This window comes from Panthera uncia, chromosome C2, assembly GCF_023721935.1.
Source record: "Panthera uncia isolate 11264 chromosome C2, Puncia_PCG_1.0, whole genome shotgun sequence".
NCBI lineage: Eukaryota > Metazoa > Chordata > Mammalia > Carnivora > Felidae > Panthera > Panthera uncia.
In genome coordinates, this window is record NC_064810.1 from 12,470,013 (window position 1) to 12,486,703 (window position 16,691).

The window sequence follows — 16,691 nt, forward strand, 5'->3', positions numbered from 1 at the left end:
GAGGTGGCCTATGAGGCTGATGAAAGTCAATGACTAATCTTAAAAGGAACTTGCTCCAACCCGTCTGTGCCTGAGTGAAAATGACTGGAGGTTTTAAGAGCAAAAGATCTCAAAGTTTGTATAGAGCAAAACAATGGGCGTGCTAGACATTTGCTGGCATTAAAAAGAAGTATTTGGAGAAAAAGCCAAGAACAGATTGCAAAGAAGAGAGGTTTTGTCCCTTCCTTGTCACGGGAGGTTTAAGGAAGGCAGGAGACGGTTCAGCAATGGAGCACAAAGGAATGGCCTTGTCACTCACGAGAGCGATGGAAATACTGAAAGGTCAGCACGGGGGACAATGAATCGTGCGCACGCTGGCTGACGCGTATGTTCACATGGAAAAGAACTTGACCACCGGGGGAATTTCTGTGAAAACTTGCCAAGGATTCTGACTGATGAACTTAAAAGCAAAAGGCCTTGGCATTTGCTCTGATTGTTCGGGGGGGGGGGGGGGTGGGGGGGGGGGGGGGCTGAAACAATGAAATAAAATAAAATAAAAAAAAGCACACATTTTTGAGTGCTCTTTTTCGATCACCGAACGTGGTGTTTCTATTATGATCCGCAAGCAAAGCGTCAATGTTAGTGGGAGAAAGCTTCCACATCCCTAAGACTGCGACGAAACACCCATTTCAAGAGCGAAAGTGAAGACAGTGCTCATTTGTTTCTTTAACGTCCGTGACATTGTTCATGCTCACAAAACAGAGTGGACCAGATTTTTTTTTTATGCATAAACCATAGGCAATAGTTAATAGTTGCTGCTTCTACATCACACACTTTGCCCCAGAATGTACTGGGTGTCTTGTATATATTAACGAAAGAATCTCATTTACCCTATTACCTCAAATTCTTATTTTGCAGATGGTTCTGGGTCTGATGAGGCGTCCACTGATGCATCATGCTAAACGGCAAGAGCGAAGAAAAGAGAGGGTTTCATGCCTCTCATGTGGAGTTTGTACCGATGGCCCTTGCTAGCCCCTCATCTTTGGAGGATGGAACCGACGGGCTTTGTGAATGGGCCACATGTGGGAGGTGAGGGGAGAGTGTGGTCCAGGATGATGCCCAGGTTGGGGCATCAAGGTAGAGTCTGGGATGCCCTTTACCACGGGAGGGAGCACAAGAGAAGCTGGTGTGGGGCGTGAGATCCTTTGGTTTGAATATACTGAGTTAATGTGAACCTTCTCTGGAGCTCGGTAAACATGCCTGAAGCTCCAGAGAATATTCTGTTCCAAAGATAGAGTGGATGAGTTGATAGATTTGAACTGGATTTTGTGGGGAATCACAGGTCACGTCAAGATCCCATAAACCCCTGGGCACAGCATTCCCAAATTCAGCACCCCACCCCCTAGTTGTCCCTCTCTCGGGTTCCTTTGCGAAAGTCTGTGTCAGGAGGTGACCAGAACGTCGACCCGCTTCAATGTCTGCCTTCCTTGGGATGGGCACGCCAGTCACTTCAGGTGGTCAGATATGGATTCCTCTCTTCTCCACCTCTAAGCATCCCCAAGTTTCCCCCTAAAATGTCACTTGCTGACATACCCTATTCTGGACGTCTCAAGACTTTGCAGAGTTGGCTTCCCTTGTTGTGCCCAAGGGCCCACGTCAAGTGCAGATCTGCCAGGCTTCCGGCCCTGGTGACAGCAGAATAGGACCCTTAACCAGTATAGTGTGTCGTAGAGTGTCTCCTCCAAAATTCATGACCACCTGGCACCCCAGAATGTGATCTGATTTGCGGATGTGATTAATGAAGATGAGGTCATTTAAGATGGCTCTAAATTCAGAGGCCGGTATCTTTCGAAGTCATGCGAAGACACACATTCTACATTCATGTGGAACGCCACGTAAAGATGGAGCAAACATTGAAAAATTAGACCCTGGAGTCAAAGAACGCCAAGGTTTGCCTAGAACCACCAGAAGCTGGAAGAGGCAACGAAGGATCCTCCCTCAGAACCTTCAGAGAGAGACTCTGGCCCTGCTCCACCTCGATTCCAAACTTCCCTTCTCCAGAACCGTGAGGGAATTAATTTCCGCTGTTCGAAGTCACCAAGTTTGTGATCTCTTACAGCAGTCCCAAGAAACTAACGCAGCCCGATAAATGGGATGAGAAGACATCCTACCACCCTGTGACACACAGAGTGCACAGATGGACGATGGCCAGATCAAATACGACAGAACCCTGACCCGCGACCGCCGCAGTAACCAGCCTATGAAGCCCAACCCCTCCGCAACAGTCAGCCCAATTAGGCCTTGGTCAGTGACTGCCCCTGCTTCCACCTCAGAGCCAACCAGAAAAAGCCAGATGTCCTCCCCTAAGCAATCACAAGGGACGCCCCCCTCGGAGTTGGCCTGCTTCCGGCTTCCCCATGACAACCAATCAGGGCACGCCTGAAACCTTCCCTTTATCCCACTGTGAAGCTTTCCCACTCCCCCGCCTGCCGCGGAGTCTCTGTCAGACACAAGTGACGGTTCTGTCCCCTTCGCTACAGCAAAGCTCTGATAAATAGCCTCTGTTTGTTCTCGTTGGATGGTCTCCCTTATTTCCACACCTGCGATTTGTGGGTGTGTTGGTTTGCTAGGGCTTCCATAACAAAATACCGCAGACTTGAAACCATACACAACAGCAATTTATTTTCTCACAGCTCTGGAGGCTGGGCGTCCACGATCAAAGTGCCGGCAGATCGGAGGACTCTCTCTTGGGCTTGCAGGTGGCAGCCTTCTCGCTGTCCTCACACAGTCTTTCCTCTGTGTTCTCGCACCCCTGGTGTCTGTGTAATCGAATCTCCCCTTCTTAGAAGGATACCGTCCAACTGGATGCGGGCCCACCCTAACAGCTGCTCGTTTTTAACTTAATCACCTTTTCAAAGACCCCCGTCTCCAAACACACTCGTATCCTGCCATACTGGGGGCTAGGCTTCAACAGATGAACTTTGGGAGAACACAACGCGGCCCACGTGGGTGGAAGAAGGTCAGCTGGAGTGAGACAGAGAATGCCGTCTCCGTCAGCCACACACCAGCCTCGTAAAAGCGCATTATCTGTTTGCGGTTTTTAGATGCTTTGTGCGCAATAGAGCCGGAAACTTGGGGTGACGAGATGGGAGAATGAGGTTATCGGTATTTCAGGGTCAGCATTAGGAAGAATCTGGGCCTCAGTGCACAGGCCAGTAAACACTGTGTGAGTGGAGGAGGGACGGCAGGGAGCTGTCCCAGCCTCTCTTACAGTTTCCTCATCTTCTTGCCAAATCTCTATAAGGTCACCAAAGTTAAACCGTCAAGTGAACGTACGGGCATTCGGCAGATGAGGACAAAGGCTTTGCCACACAGCCAAGGTCTAGGATTACTTGTTTCCAGGTGGCAAATGGACTTACAGTAGGAGGGGGCATTTCTCTGGCTGCCCTCTGTGAAGGACATTGGTACTCAAAGTTAGTGCCCTCTTTATTTTCCGGGCCCATCATTGTTATGTTTATTAAGTATTTTGAGGGCTAGTACCCTGAATTAGGGGAGTATTTCCCTCTCCCTTAAGTGCCCTTCAACCATTCACTAATGTAAATCATTTAAATCCTCTCAACATTTATTTTCAATCCTATTCATTCCTCATTCCATCCACCCACCCATCCATCCATCCAACCACCCACCTATCCACCAGCTCTCCATCTACCATCCACAGTCTATGTGTTCACCACCCACCCATCCATCCACTATCCACCATTCACCCACCCATCTATTTACTATCCATCCATCCATCCATCCATCCATCCACCACCCATTCATCCATCCACTAGAGGCCAATGAGGGTTGGAGTCACAAGACTCACACTGACTTTGTATCTGAATACATGACACATTAGTCCTAAGTAAGAAAAAAAAAATTAGCAGGAAGTTACAAACACTCTGCTCCAAGGAATTGCTTTGTGCTTATTCTAACAACCCACATTTCCTGGTGCCTTTAGAGGACTGCCCCAAATTCCAGAGGACTGAGCCTAGGGCTGGGTGACCCCCAAGGTCCCTGCGATTCTGCGGCTTGGGCCTGAATGTTCCGAAAGTGGGAATGGCTCATGTAATCGAAGCGGTCGTAAGTGGGAAGGACTCTGAACGGGCTCTTTGGCGCTGATTCAGATGACACGATTCGTCTCTTAGTACAGGGGACACTTGTCCAACCTGTGGTGACACCGCATCATTCAGGTGTGAGTAATGGTGATGATTCCCCTATGAGGCATCATTCAGCTTCACGTCTCTTCTAGATTTAGACTTGTTCCCTCTGACTTTCGGGAAGCTCTTTCTTTATAAGCAATAAGAACCCATTTTCGAGAGGCCATTCACAAAGAGAAAAGGAACGCGGCTTGAATGGAAAATGATTTGTGTACCAGAGCGATGCCCCGTTCTGCGCAGATGAAGGCAGGGATGAATCTGAGGGTGAGGACTAAGTGGCAGTGGCAGATTCCTGACCAGGACAGCTCTCCTGAAGCATCGCCACGTCTGCGGATGGCAACCAGCCTTGGAAACCCACTGAAAGCAATACAGGAAGGGGCAGCAAAGAGGAAGGCCAGGTTCTCGCCTCACCTCCCAATCCCCTTAGGTCCAGTCCCTTCCCGACACCCTTCTCCGGTTCATTACTATGAATGACGCCTCCTTCCAAGCACCTACTGGCCCAGATACCACAAAAAAAGCTCTTCTCTTTCTTGCGGGTGGTGAGTTCCTAAAACGAACACCTGTAGTGTATGACTCTGGGTGTGCGGACCAAGCAAACTACCTAAACTTACGGGCAAGAGACAACACGACCACGTTCCCGGGTTCTGGAGAAGGGGACAGCAGGAAGCTGAAGGGTCAAAGTCTGCTGTGGCCTGTTTTTATGTGCCCACCAGGTAAGAATTATTTTCACATTGTTTAAAGAGTTATAAAAACAAACACAAACTGAAAACAAGAAGAAGAATACACAACAGGCTGCATGATCATCCACTAAATACAAAATATATTTACTACCTGGCCCTTTACAGAAAAAGTCTGTGGATCTCTGGATTAAAGGAAGAAATATGCTTGAAAATAAATGGCACCAGGGCCTAGAGCACCGGGGACATTTGGGAAGGTGGAATTTCACCGCAAAAAAGAAAAGGACCTCCTGAGAGTAGTTTAGTTGTCAGAAAATGGTCAGTGGGATGGAACATGTGATTTGTGGCCTATATAAGTGTTTCTAAGTGTCTTCCCTGCCGCATTAGTCTTCTACGGCTGCCGTGACAAAGTGCCACAGCCTCAACAACAGAAAGAAATTGGTTTCTCTTTAGTGCTAGAGGCTGGATGCCCAGGATGAAGGTGTTGGGAGGTTTGGTTTGTCCCGAGGCCTCTCTCCTTAGCTTGCAGACGGCCGCCTTCTCTTTGTGTCTCACATGGTCTTTCCTCTGTCTGGTATTCCTCTCTGTGTCCACATTTCTCCTTCTCCTTCGTTCTCCTTCTTTCTCCTCCTCCTCCTCCTTCTTCTTTTGTTAATGTTTATTTATTTTTGAAAGAGAGAAAGAGTGTGTGAGCCAGGGAGGGGCAGAGAGAGAGGGAGACACAGAATCCGAAGCAGGCTCCAGGCTCCGAGCTGTCAGCACAGAGCCCAACACGGGGCTCAAACTCACAAACTGTGAGATCATGACCTGAGCTGAAGTCAGACGCTCAACCGATTGAGCCACCCAGGCGCCCCCTTATTATAAGAACACCAGTCAGATTGGATGAGGTCTTACCCTAACAGTGGCCTTATTTTAACTTACCTCCTTAAAGGCTCCGTCTCCAAAGACAACCACATACTGAGGTACTTGGGAGTTAAGGCTTTAATATATGAATTTGGGGGAGATACAATTCAGCCCATAACACCCCCTCCCTTAAATTAAATGAAACGTTAATAATTAACAAGGCTTATCCCTTTAATTAAAACAAATAATCCATACAACACGAAGAAGCGTTATACGTGTAACTATGGGAAAGACCAGTCCAGTCTTAGAGGGCCTTTAAGTGGTAAGCATCTTTACCTTCCCTGTGGCAGAAACAGTAGCTGTACCCCAAATGTCCACATGCGCCCCCACATTTCTCAGCCTCTGGCTCCTAGGAGGGCCATAGGACTAGTTTCAGCCCTCACAGCACACTCGAGGGCAGCAGAGAACCCTCTAGCTCGCAGCCAGGGAATCATGGTGAGTGGATGGAGCCATAGGTAGGAAGCAGCCTGGACCCCCGAGTCACCACATGGAGACGGCTGCTGTGGGACTCAGCCAAATGGCATCAAAGCGTGTGTGGGAACTAACCCTTCATTGGGCAAGTCACAGACATTGGGGGTTTACGTCGTTATCACAGCAAAGCCTCACCTGTCCCACAGGCTGGGTTGCCAGAGAAGACGTGAACACGGGTGAAGGGGTCACGGAAGGCATTCTCCTCTCAGACCTGCCACGAGTTCACCGCCTAACTTTGGACGAGAAGCCTCGTTCCCGTCACAGGCTCGCACCCTTTTCAGCTGGCTCTCGTCACGAGGCCTGAACAGATATATTTGTGTTATTCCCGAGGGTTTATAATGCCGGCCAAGGACTTTCCTTGCAAAATAGCTAATGGGTCGTCTGAGCAGGGCGTATGTTGTGTAAACAGCTCAGACCTATCTTTTTCGTCCACCTGTGAATAACGCAGCCTCCTGATGCCGCCCTCTCTGCCCCGTGCCATGGTTCAGTTTCACGTCACTAAGCTTCAGCTGACCCCTGGGTTTGCTCCACATCAAGCTACTCTACAATGACAGAGCTGGTTCCCCAAAAAGCCTCCTTATCCACACGTCAGCTCCGACGTAGATCTACCCGTGGAAGGGGACTGCCAAGGCTGAAACGCTCCCCACGCTTCCCCCACCCCAGTCCCTTGGTGCCACAAACGTCAGATCTCGGAGATAACCGTGTGTCGCGAAAACAGGCCCACAGAAAAGAAGTTCAAATGTGTATCCCATTTGTCTTTGGAACCAGATGTCTGAAAAGCTCCCTCGACGAAAAAGCTGCCACAAATAATACACTCATTTACTACTCAGGAAATACGCTCCTTTCATTGAAAAGTGATGACATTACATTGAACCAGTTCCCAGTACTGCTCTGAATTATTCGTACCGCGCCTGTAGCACATAGAGGGTCCTACAAAGAAAACAAATACAATAACTAAGAGGCTTCCGGACCCCCCTTAAAAATATCAGTCTTGTACTCTTTCTGAATTTGTTTCATTTCACGACATGGCTATTTAAAAAATGTTTTGTTGATTGAATCTAGTAAAACCCAACAGCCTTTTAACAGCAAAGCAGATAACAAAGTATCCAGGGGTTGCTGCTTATTTGGAAGATCTGCTAAGAAAGAAAAAGTCTTTCTCTGTCTTCGAGAGTCGGTGGTGGATGGTGGAAAAGAGCGGGAGACACAGAATCTTAAGGAGCTGTACAATTCTGATAATGACTTAAAAATGCCTAGACCTGGGGGGGCGCCTGGGTGGCTCAATCAGTTAAGCGTCTGAATTCAGCTCAGGTCATGATCTCGTGGTTCGTGGGTTCGAGCCTCATGTTGGGCTCTGTGCTGACAGCTCAGAGCCTGGAGCCTGCTTTGGATTCTGTGTCTCCCTCTCTCTCGGCCTCTCCCCTGCTCTCGCTCTCTCTCTCAAAAACAAATAGACGTTAAAAAAATTTTTTTTAATTAAAAAAAAAAAGTTGGGGTTGAAGCACCTAATCTCAGGTCTCTTTCTGTTCTAAAATGTTCTGCCCCCTAAAAGAAAATAGCATCACCACAACTAGATACTCATTGTTGCTTCCCAACCCCATCAAACTTAAGAGAAACTCCACTTCCTCCATGCCACCCTCTGAGCCACACCGCCCAGGGGGACCCCAGGGTTCCAGCAAGGTGGTTATGTATGAAAACCTTTTGCGAACGGTAATGAATAAAGTCAGAGCTAGGACAATCCAACCCTCCTGCTCTACCTCATCACCCTTCTTTCCCGTCCCTCACCAATCCCTAAGGCAAGGACAAAAGCTAGAGATAATGCTCACAGATGTCACTTTTCATGTGCCATTTTCAGAATCTCCAAGAGAGACCCTGAACCTGCTAAAAAAGAAAAGAAAAATGCTGAATTCTCTTGCACCGCCATTCGCTGTGTGCCGGTCGAAGGAGACTTCTTAGATCACACGTGCTGCAGCTGAAATGAAGCAGTGATGTGGGGGCAGAAGATGCCCTCAGACACCCCACAGCGCGATTCCCACCGTATCCTGTCAGTTGCAAGGCCAAGGACTTTACGTAGAAGACAGCTCAGCGATTGCAACATACTCAGTGTTTGGAGATGTGTCAAATGCAAGTGAATGAAGCAGTCATGGTGAGGGAATAGTGTATTTCACAGTCATTATAAAAGTACATATACTTAATGGTGACATAGATACAGTCCTTACTTACGACCAAATCATACAATAAAGTGGACTTTTCCTCCTGGACTTCACACGGTGACAGTTCAGTCATTTCCGTCAGTGACTACAGGCTGACTGAGGTCATGGGCACACACTAATGAGAGACAGTCATGGGTCAAACAGACAACATACTTTGTACTTACCAAAGGTCCAGTTTCCCATATAAATATAATAAAATAATAAAGAATTTAACATCTCCTCTTTCATTCGGTTTCATAGATTTGTCAGGTGCTCACATACAAAAAAATACAGTTGACCCCTCCCCCCTGCCTCACTCTCACCTCTCACTGGGTCTGGAATAAACCTGAGTTCACAGTTCAAGCTACCAGTGGTGACACGGTCCGTGAGTCGTACGACGGTCTGCGGCTGTTCCTGAATCGAGGGACAGAAAGCATGTCCCAATGAGCTTAATTGACAGCGACACGGAAAAAACACTCGTGTTCTCAAGGAAAGTACAATACAAGGAAGAGACATAAGGGGAGAGAAGTTCACAAGGCACAGGGACACAGCCCGCGAGTCGGCGAATCGGCAGAGCACGACACTTGAAGCCAGCAACCACGTTCGAAAAGGGTTCCTTCGCTGGTCGGAAACCAGACACGCTTCGTGTCAAGTGGAGAGAGGCCGCTTTCAGATGCTTTTCTTCTCTCTGCTTAACAAGTGCCACTTCCAATGGAAAGTTCTGGAACCCGGTCTGGAGCCACACAGAAGAACGACACCACAGCCAGGAGCCTGGCTCCCTCCTAGCAAGCCCCAGCGCCAGGATGATCCCATCGAGGTGGGACACAGCAGCTCCAGGTCTTGCAAAGTCAGCCGAGCCCGGGCATCTCAGTGGCTTCTAGAGTCAGCCAAATAGCCACGCTTTTCCTTGCTCAGCCAGAAACGTGTGGGGCAGGAGGAGGTCACCGCTGCTAAAGGAGAAAAGCTGAGGAAGCACCTCAGGGCTCTCTGGCACGGGCTGGTTGCCAGGGGAAACAAAGGCAGGCGTTGTTGTTCTCAAGGGCCGAGGCCCGTTTCCGAACCAGCGGGCAAGCCCCGGGGTGACCACAGCTGTGGGTCTGCTCACGCCTGCGCCAGTCAACAGCCGAAGACCCCAAGCCACTGTGTCACCTGTCTCCCGAGCTAACCGCTATCCGGCCTGTGCCAATTCCTCCTCTTTCTCCAATTTTGCTCATGACCGGTGGTCGCCACCAAGTGCCAGGGCCCGGGGCCCTGAGAGGAGACGGACCCCAGCAAGCTCCTGCTAGACACGGTCAGACAACACTGAGGTCCACAAAATGCGCACACGGGGATGGCGTGGACACAGAACCGGAGACGCATCTTTGGTTCGATCCTTGACGAAAGGCGTGAAAACAGCGTGGACTCTAAGCGTGTTTGAGGAACGCTGCTTTCCTCCAAGAGGATACGGTGCTGCGTTTTTGAACACGATCCCCGCCAGGCAAGCCCTCTCACAGCTCACAGCAAATGAACTCAGCTCTAAGCCACCCTTGTTATCTTGGCAGCTTGAAAGCTGCACTGCACAGAGGTAACGGTGCCTTCCAAACGCATCCAAATTCAACCTCAACCTTTTCTCTTCCTAAATAACCAGCCGTGGCCATGTCCTATGCCTTCCAGAAGGATCAGGTCATGTTGACACAACGGGAGGGACACGGGGCCAGCTGCGATCAAGCCCTCCTGCAGGCCACGGGAGGCCACCGGCCACTGAAAACATCACGTGGGAGAGCTTTTGTGCCCTCCACGCTTATCCTTGCGTGAAAACGTGAATTTGGTAGAATCGCTTCTCATGGTCTCTCCAGCCGGGTTGTTTTTTTAATTATGTTACTTCAATTTGACATCACATAAAGAAACACCATCTTGGGAAAAGATCATTGAACCATTAGCAAGGTCAACCAAAAAAGATGGCAAAGGCGTGTCCCTTTGGGCCCTTCCTTTCACCAGGGTCCCCACCGTTTGGATCGGTCTTTGCCCCGATGCCCCCTTCCACTCAGAGGGGGTGGTGCTGCTTCCTGTCTTCCTCAGGCAGCGGGCTCACCAGCGACCACGGTCTGCGAGAGGAAGGGGAGCAGTGGCCTGGACGAGTCACTCTACGATGCCGCCTTCAGTCCCCGGGTGACTGGCTGACTGCTGAGAAGATCACAAAGTGAGGAAAGATCTCATAACAGTCTGTGATCCGAGAGCCCAGTGGCCGGTGTGGGGTTTTCACCCAGCAGCCCAGCAGTGGGAGGTGGGCAGAGGGTCGTGGGTGGGTGGGCAGAAGGAGGACACAACTGGTTGAAACCGCACCTGTAACCACCCCTCCTCGTAAATCCCAGCGACTCCAGGGTCCCTACGCGAGCCTGGGGAGTGCAGGCTTTGGGTCTGTGGGTTTTAGCGGTTCACAGTGGGGACATTCCGTGGCAGGGGGCGGTGAGACCCTGAAGGAGGCTCCCATGAGGCCTTTCAATCTTCACACCCTGACAGATGTGAGGAGCTCTGTTCCACCGCTGTCCTTAGAAACACCCAGAATCCCGCCACTGGCCCGGGTTAGCACTGGCCTTTGACCCCATCAGGCATGTCGAAGGAGAGGCTCACGGGGGCCATGGGCTGCAGGGGGGGCATGCTGGCCTCCAGGGGCCGGTCTGCGGGGGTCTGCAGGCTCTGCTGTCGCTTCCTCAACATCTGTCCGATGCCCATCATGGGGAACCTGCCGCGGCTCTTTACGCAATTCGGGCTCCCCAGCGGCTGCGTGGCACCGTTACTGGGAGCCGGAGGTGGGGAGCACACGCCCTCCTCCTTCGGGGGGCTGCTCTTCTCTTCGTGAGCAAAGGAGACCAGAGTGGGATGCAAAGGAGTCTGCAGAGGGGACAGGCTTCCGGGCAGCAGGGCCGGGGAGAGCGTCCGCTCACCGGGATTCCCGCGGGCCAAGCCCCCAGGTGAGCTTAGAATCCGATAGTGATGAGACGGGGACAGTGGTTCAGAGTGGTCCTCGCGGTCCACGGACTCGAAGGAGCGCACCATATCCAGCACCGGGGGGTCTTCCTTGGGGGGGATGCCAGGGCCCCCAGGGCCCTGCGGAGGGGGCTCCGGTCTCTTGACGATCCGGGGGGCCGGGGGGGGGGGGACGGGGATGAACTCCATGGAAGAAGAAGTCACACAATTGGAGTCTGAGGTCTTGCGGAAGATATTGCGGCGGCCGAAGGAATCTGCACGTGAGAAAGCAGAGGAGACCATGAGGACGGCGGTGAGAAGGGCCCTCCTGCTTCACCGAGACAGACCGTTCCTGGGGAGGCCAGAAGGAAGCAAGAAGCAAAGGGCCCCCGCGTCCAGCGCTCCCCACAGGGGACCAGCTGCTCTTTCTAGAATGGAGGGGACAGAAGGCCGGAGACAGGAGGCCTCCCGAGTTCTGACGTGCCCACGGCACCACCTTAACATCTGCCCTCCTCCTGGCTGCCTAACATGCGGGACCCTGCCAACGAGTCTTTGAATCAAAAAGGTACCCGACTCAGAAGAATGCCACCAAACTGCTAGGAGCACACCCAGCCCAGGACCCGTGAACTTGGTCCTCAGATAGCCAACACTGGAAGGAGGGTTTCCCTTGTGCTTCCTTTTTTTTTTTTTTTTTTAAATTGTGGTTAAAAAAAAAATACGTAACATAAATTTCTCATCTTAACCATTTTTAAGCGGATGGCTCAGTAGTGTTAAGTACGTTCACACTGCCGTGAAACAAAACTCTTCGTGTTGGGAATCTAAAAACTCCGTACCCACTTGGCAGTAACACCCATTCCCAGCCCCTGGCAACCTCCATTGGACTTTCTGTTGATGCATCTGACGTCGCTGGGTGCTCCATATAAGCGGAGTCTACGGCATCTGTCCTCTGTGACTGGCTCGTGTCCCTCAGCTGAATGTCCTCCTGGCTCACCCGTATGTAGTAAGTGTCCGAAGCGACTTCCTTTATAAGGTTCCCTCCTGACTCCTGATCTTACCGGGGCCTCATCCGGTTCTGAAGGGGTGAAACAGTCCTCATCTATATCTTGAGGGCGATGAGCCAATCCCCCTGGCTTCCATCTCAAATTGGCACAGACCGGAATCCAGGGTTGTGGACTGTGCCAGAAAAGAGAGGGGAAACCCCACAGATCTGAAGCTGAGGGAAATAGAGCCAAGTTTCTGCAGAACGAGCTCTTAGCTTGGCTTTTCTACCATCGCGTGTTCTAGGCCCCCATCGAGGCTCAGCTACAGGAAGAAGCAGAGTGATTCAGGAGCAGCCGAGGGCATAGGGCATCCTCGTGGCCTCATATAAATAAATACACAGATCCCAAAATAAATCGCCTCCTCAGGCCACCACAGGTGCCTGAGAGTCACCAGCAGAGAGAAGCAAAATTTCATCGGCGGCTGACGAATCCGGTGTGACAGCCGGGCACTGCAGCATCTCGTCCCCTCCCCTTCCTGCGATGGCCGTGTCCTCCAAATTTGTGGCCCAGGGTCCCCCTCTGCCCAGTCCTGTGTCCTTCCCTTCTCCGGGTGATGTAGATCCTGAGAGGAAGCCTCCCACATTCGCCCTGCTAATCTCCATCTAGAGTCAGCCCCCCAGGGCCCTGACCGGCACACTCTATCACCCTGGGCAGGAAGGACCTGGTCACCAGCCCCACCCTGTGAGCGCACCGGCTGGCTCCTCGCCTTCCATCCCTATCAGGACGCAGGGGCCTGCACCAGTCAGGAGAGAAAGCTCTAGAGCCAGGCGGCCGGGTTGGAAATCTGGACTCTGCCACTTACGAGCTCTCTGACTTCGGCCAGTTCTGCCTATTTCCTCTGCTTTAGTAACGGAGGTGAGAATAACCTCACTGGGGTGAGCTGAGAGCTTGACACAGTGCTTGCCCCATGGCGAGAGCTCGGTCTTAGCAATTACATAGGGTGTCCACGCTTCTAAGCTAACATGCTCTCAGAAGGAAAAACTCGAAGAAACAAATGATACTTGGCCCAGGAAACTGCCAGGAATGGAATCCAGCTCTGGGGTGGCAAAGTTATCCAACGCATCAGCACTGACCTAGACTTTGTTGGGGACATCCATGGGATGTCTCCGTCAAGGGCCTGAATTTGCTGCTGGTTACAAAGCCAGAAAGGAGAATCACTCAGGAGGGACAAGCAGAGTCATCCTGTGAGACCCGCTGCCTTTCTGAAACCTCAGGAAGGAAACGGAATCAAATGGAATTTTCCTCTCTGGCTGAGAACCAGGTCTCTCTTAGGGTAACACCTCTAGTCCTCGGTGCTGTTGGAACCTCCCCAACACTTTCCTGCTTCCCCCACGTCCCTCAGTGCTGTCCCGGAGGAGGGAGCCTCGCATTTATCAGTTACCTGATGTCCCACACTCTGAAAGAGGCGGACAAGCCAACCTATGTATCTCATTTAATCCACCCAGTAGCTCCAACGGGTGGGCTTCCTTTTGCCAGTAAGGGAACCAATTTTGGTCCTCTAAGGGTAAGGAGCTTAACCCACAATAAGCCACAGAGCTGGCTCTCAGCACCCCCAGCCCCACCCCAGAGCCCAGACTCCATCAACCATGCCTCAGTGTCTCTAGGTGTTCGCTATTCTGGGCAGGCTCTCGCCACACCATGCCGCCAATCCCCAATTTCTGTCCCTGCAACAATGAACACCTGTCCCTCGTTCCATAACACTGTGCACCCCAATCCCTACTCCTGAAATACCTTATACCCTGATCTCTGCTCCCACAATGCAATGCACCCCACCTCTGCTTTCTCAAACCCTGCCTGCACGGGTGGCCAATACCACCCCATCTGGACCTCCAGTGTTCTTGGGTTGCCTTGGGTGTGTTCACTGCTTTCCCAGGGCACAGGAATCGTGTATGTCCCAGGGGGTCCGCACAGCCACCCGGGAGGGGTACGCATGGCCGTGCAGCTTAACACGAGTGGTCTAGACTGTACCTGGAGCTGACCCACCTTTGTCGGGGAAGCCGGACTTGGGGGCCTTCCGGTCCTTCAGCAGGGCTTTGGTGTTCTGAATGTGCGTGATGAGCGAGGCCGAGGGCTGTTTGTGGGACGGGAGGTTCCTGTCCAGCTTCTTGGAAAACGGCCGATGAAGAAAATCCCCTCTCTTTTCTTGTTCTTTGGGTTTTTCATCCTTCAAGTCAGAAGTAAACACATGTACTCAGACACACAGACATATACAATGTGACTCCCCTTTGAAGAGTTATCCAAGTGGATTTGAGAAACCCCAGCCTCTCAAAACTCCGTTCTCAGCTGCACGTTGAACAAGGGAGGAGCAGAGGCCCAGCAGATGCCCCAGGGAACCCACCTCCCTCTCCCTGGGCCACAAGCAGGCTTCTGTCATCCCCAGCTCCCTGCATGGCCCTATTTCAAGGTGTTCCAGCAAGGGCAAGTTCATCCCTAGGAGGTCAATTGTTCTAGAACAAGATGAAGGAACTGAAGCAAAACACATGAGGATTTCTGGAAGTCTGTGGTCTTACTCAGAATAGGGCTCTAGGATTTTGCTCACAGCAGTGGTTTTGCAAAGGTAACTTCGCAAATGAAACATAACCATTTCTATCTTAATGTTTACTCTTGTGTGTTCAGTCAGGCCAAGGAGGTGGACGGCAACCCCAGGAGCCCTGTGCCATCCTGGGTGAGTTTCTGACCCTTTTCCGCCCTCGGTCATGCAAGCCCTTGCTTGCGTCACTATGTGTCACTTGTGTCCCTCTGACTGGAGTGAATTTTACTATTTTATGTATCTTCAACCCCACAGCCTCTGGCATAAAGCCAAGCACATAGAGAAGACTTAATAGTTATTGAAATGTAAAAAAAAAAAAAAAAAAAAAAAAAAAAAAGCCAGTAGAAACCAAACTGAATTAAAATTGCGTTCCAGCTTCTGGGAAGGGCGATACCACTCAGAAGTTTCTTCTCCAGCCGTAAAGACTTTGATGTTTACTGTTCAACAGATTCAACCGCATCCCTGACCTCACCACCAGATTCACGGTTTTTGCCTTAAACGTGAAGAATATTTACAATTCAAGAGAGCTCATCAGCTCCTCATTGATGTTGTTGAAAAGCTTCTCCAGGAAGCTTCTCCTTGGGCTCACACAGCCCCTTCCAATGGGGATTTTCAAAGCCTGTCCAGATGGGGGTTCCTGATGCCCAATCGGCGGGTGAGAGAAAACGGCAGGGGAGGAATGGGAAGTGGGGGTGCCACGCCAACCCTGAGGGTCACCGTGAGGGCCCCAGTGCCTTAGGGCCCCAAGCCTGGGCTGCCGTGGCCATCCCCAGTGGAGGGCTGAGGAGGGAAGAGAGGAGGGGTGAAGCTTCGCAAACTCCCTCCCCAGCATCCGAAGAGCCTTTTACGGGACGTCGAGTGCCAGGTGCTGCACTGAGAGCATGACCTGGGACAAAGCACAGCTGTCACCCCATCACGGACCAGCAAACAGCCAGAAGCGGGTTGAATAATTCATCTGGGAGCCGAGTGAAAACTCACACCCTCTGGAAGCCTGGGGCAGGACGAGTCCGGGGCAGAGAGAAAGGCAGACACACGGGCCGGTGAGGGACAGGGACCAGGCTGTAGTCCCAGGGTTCCAGGTGGGCATCCGGGATTCTCGGGAGGAGGCTTGAGCCCCAGGTCATTAGGCAGAATGCTACGAACGGGAAAGGGGGCCACCTGCTCCAGACCATCTGGGTCAAGGCCGCATCCCTCTCCTGGTTTCTGTGACCCCCCAACAGCCCCCTTCTCTAAGGCAAAGGGGAACGAGCTGTCACACCCCCGTTGTGCCCCAAGCATCGAAGGGACGTGACAGGCTTGTCCTGAAAAGTCTGGCAAAATCTCTTCCTCTTGTGCTATTCTTCCTGTCTCTGTTCTAATGAGGAAAATCACCAGTTCCACCTGTTTACACTTTAAATGGTAAAAAAGAAACTGAATGCACTTCTACGAAACCACGTAAAACAGTGTTTGGAAGAAAAGACAAAATTGCAGATCCCCCCCCCCCCCCCCGCCCTTTTCAGGATTGTTTTCTAGAATAGTGAGTACAGGGGCTCTGAGCGTCTGACTTCGGCTCAGGCCGTGATCTCGTGGTTCGTGAGTTCAAGCCCCGTGTTGGTCCCTGTGCTGACAGCTCAGAGCCTGGAGCCTGCTTCCGATTCTGTGTCCCCCCTGCCCTCTACCCCTTCCCCACTCACATTCCGTCTCTTGCTCTCTTCCTCTCTCAAATAAACATTTAAAAAAGAAAAAAGAATGACGAGTACAGCTTCCTTCGGGGTGCT

General features: G+C 51.4%; 1 protein-coding gene across 1 annotated transcript in view; it reads right to left on the reverse strand.

Annotated features, from left to right (window-relative positions):
* Nucleotides 1-5,825: 5,825 nt before the first annotated feature.
* HUNK (hormonally up-regulated Neu-associated kinase) overlaps nucleotides 5,826-16,691 on the reverse strand; it is a gene marked incomplete at its 5' end in the record, with an annotated part of 116,907 nt that continues 106,041 nt past the window's right edge. The window contains 2 exons of the mRNA XM_049629141.1: nucleotides 5,826-11,639; nucleotides 14,388-14,568. Of these exons, the coding sequence (XP_049485098.1) occupies nucleotides 10,981-11,639; nucleotides 14,388-14,568 (840 nt within the window). The remainder of the gene's footprint in view (nucleotides 11,640-14,387; nucleotides 14,569-16,691) is intronic.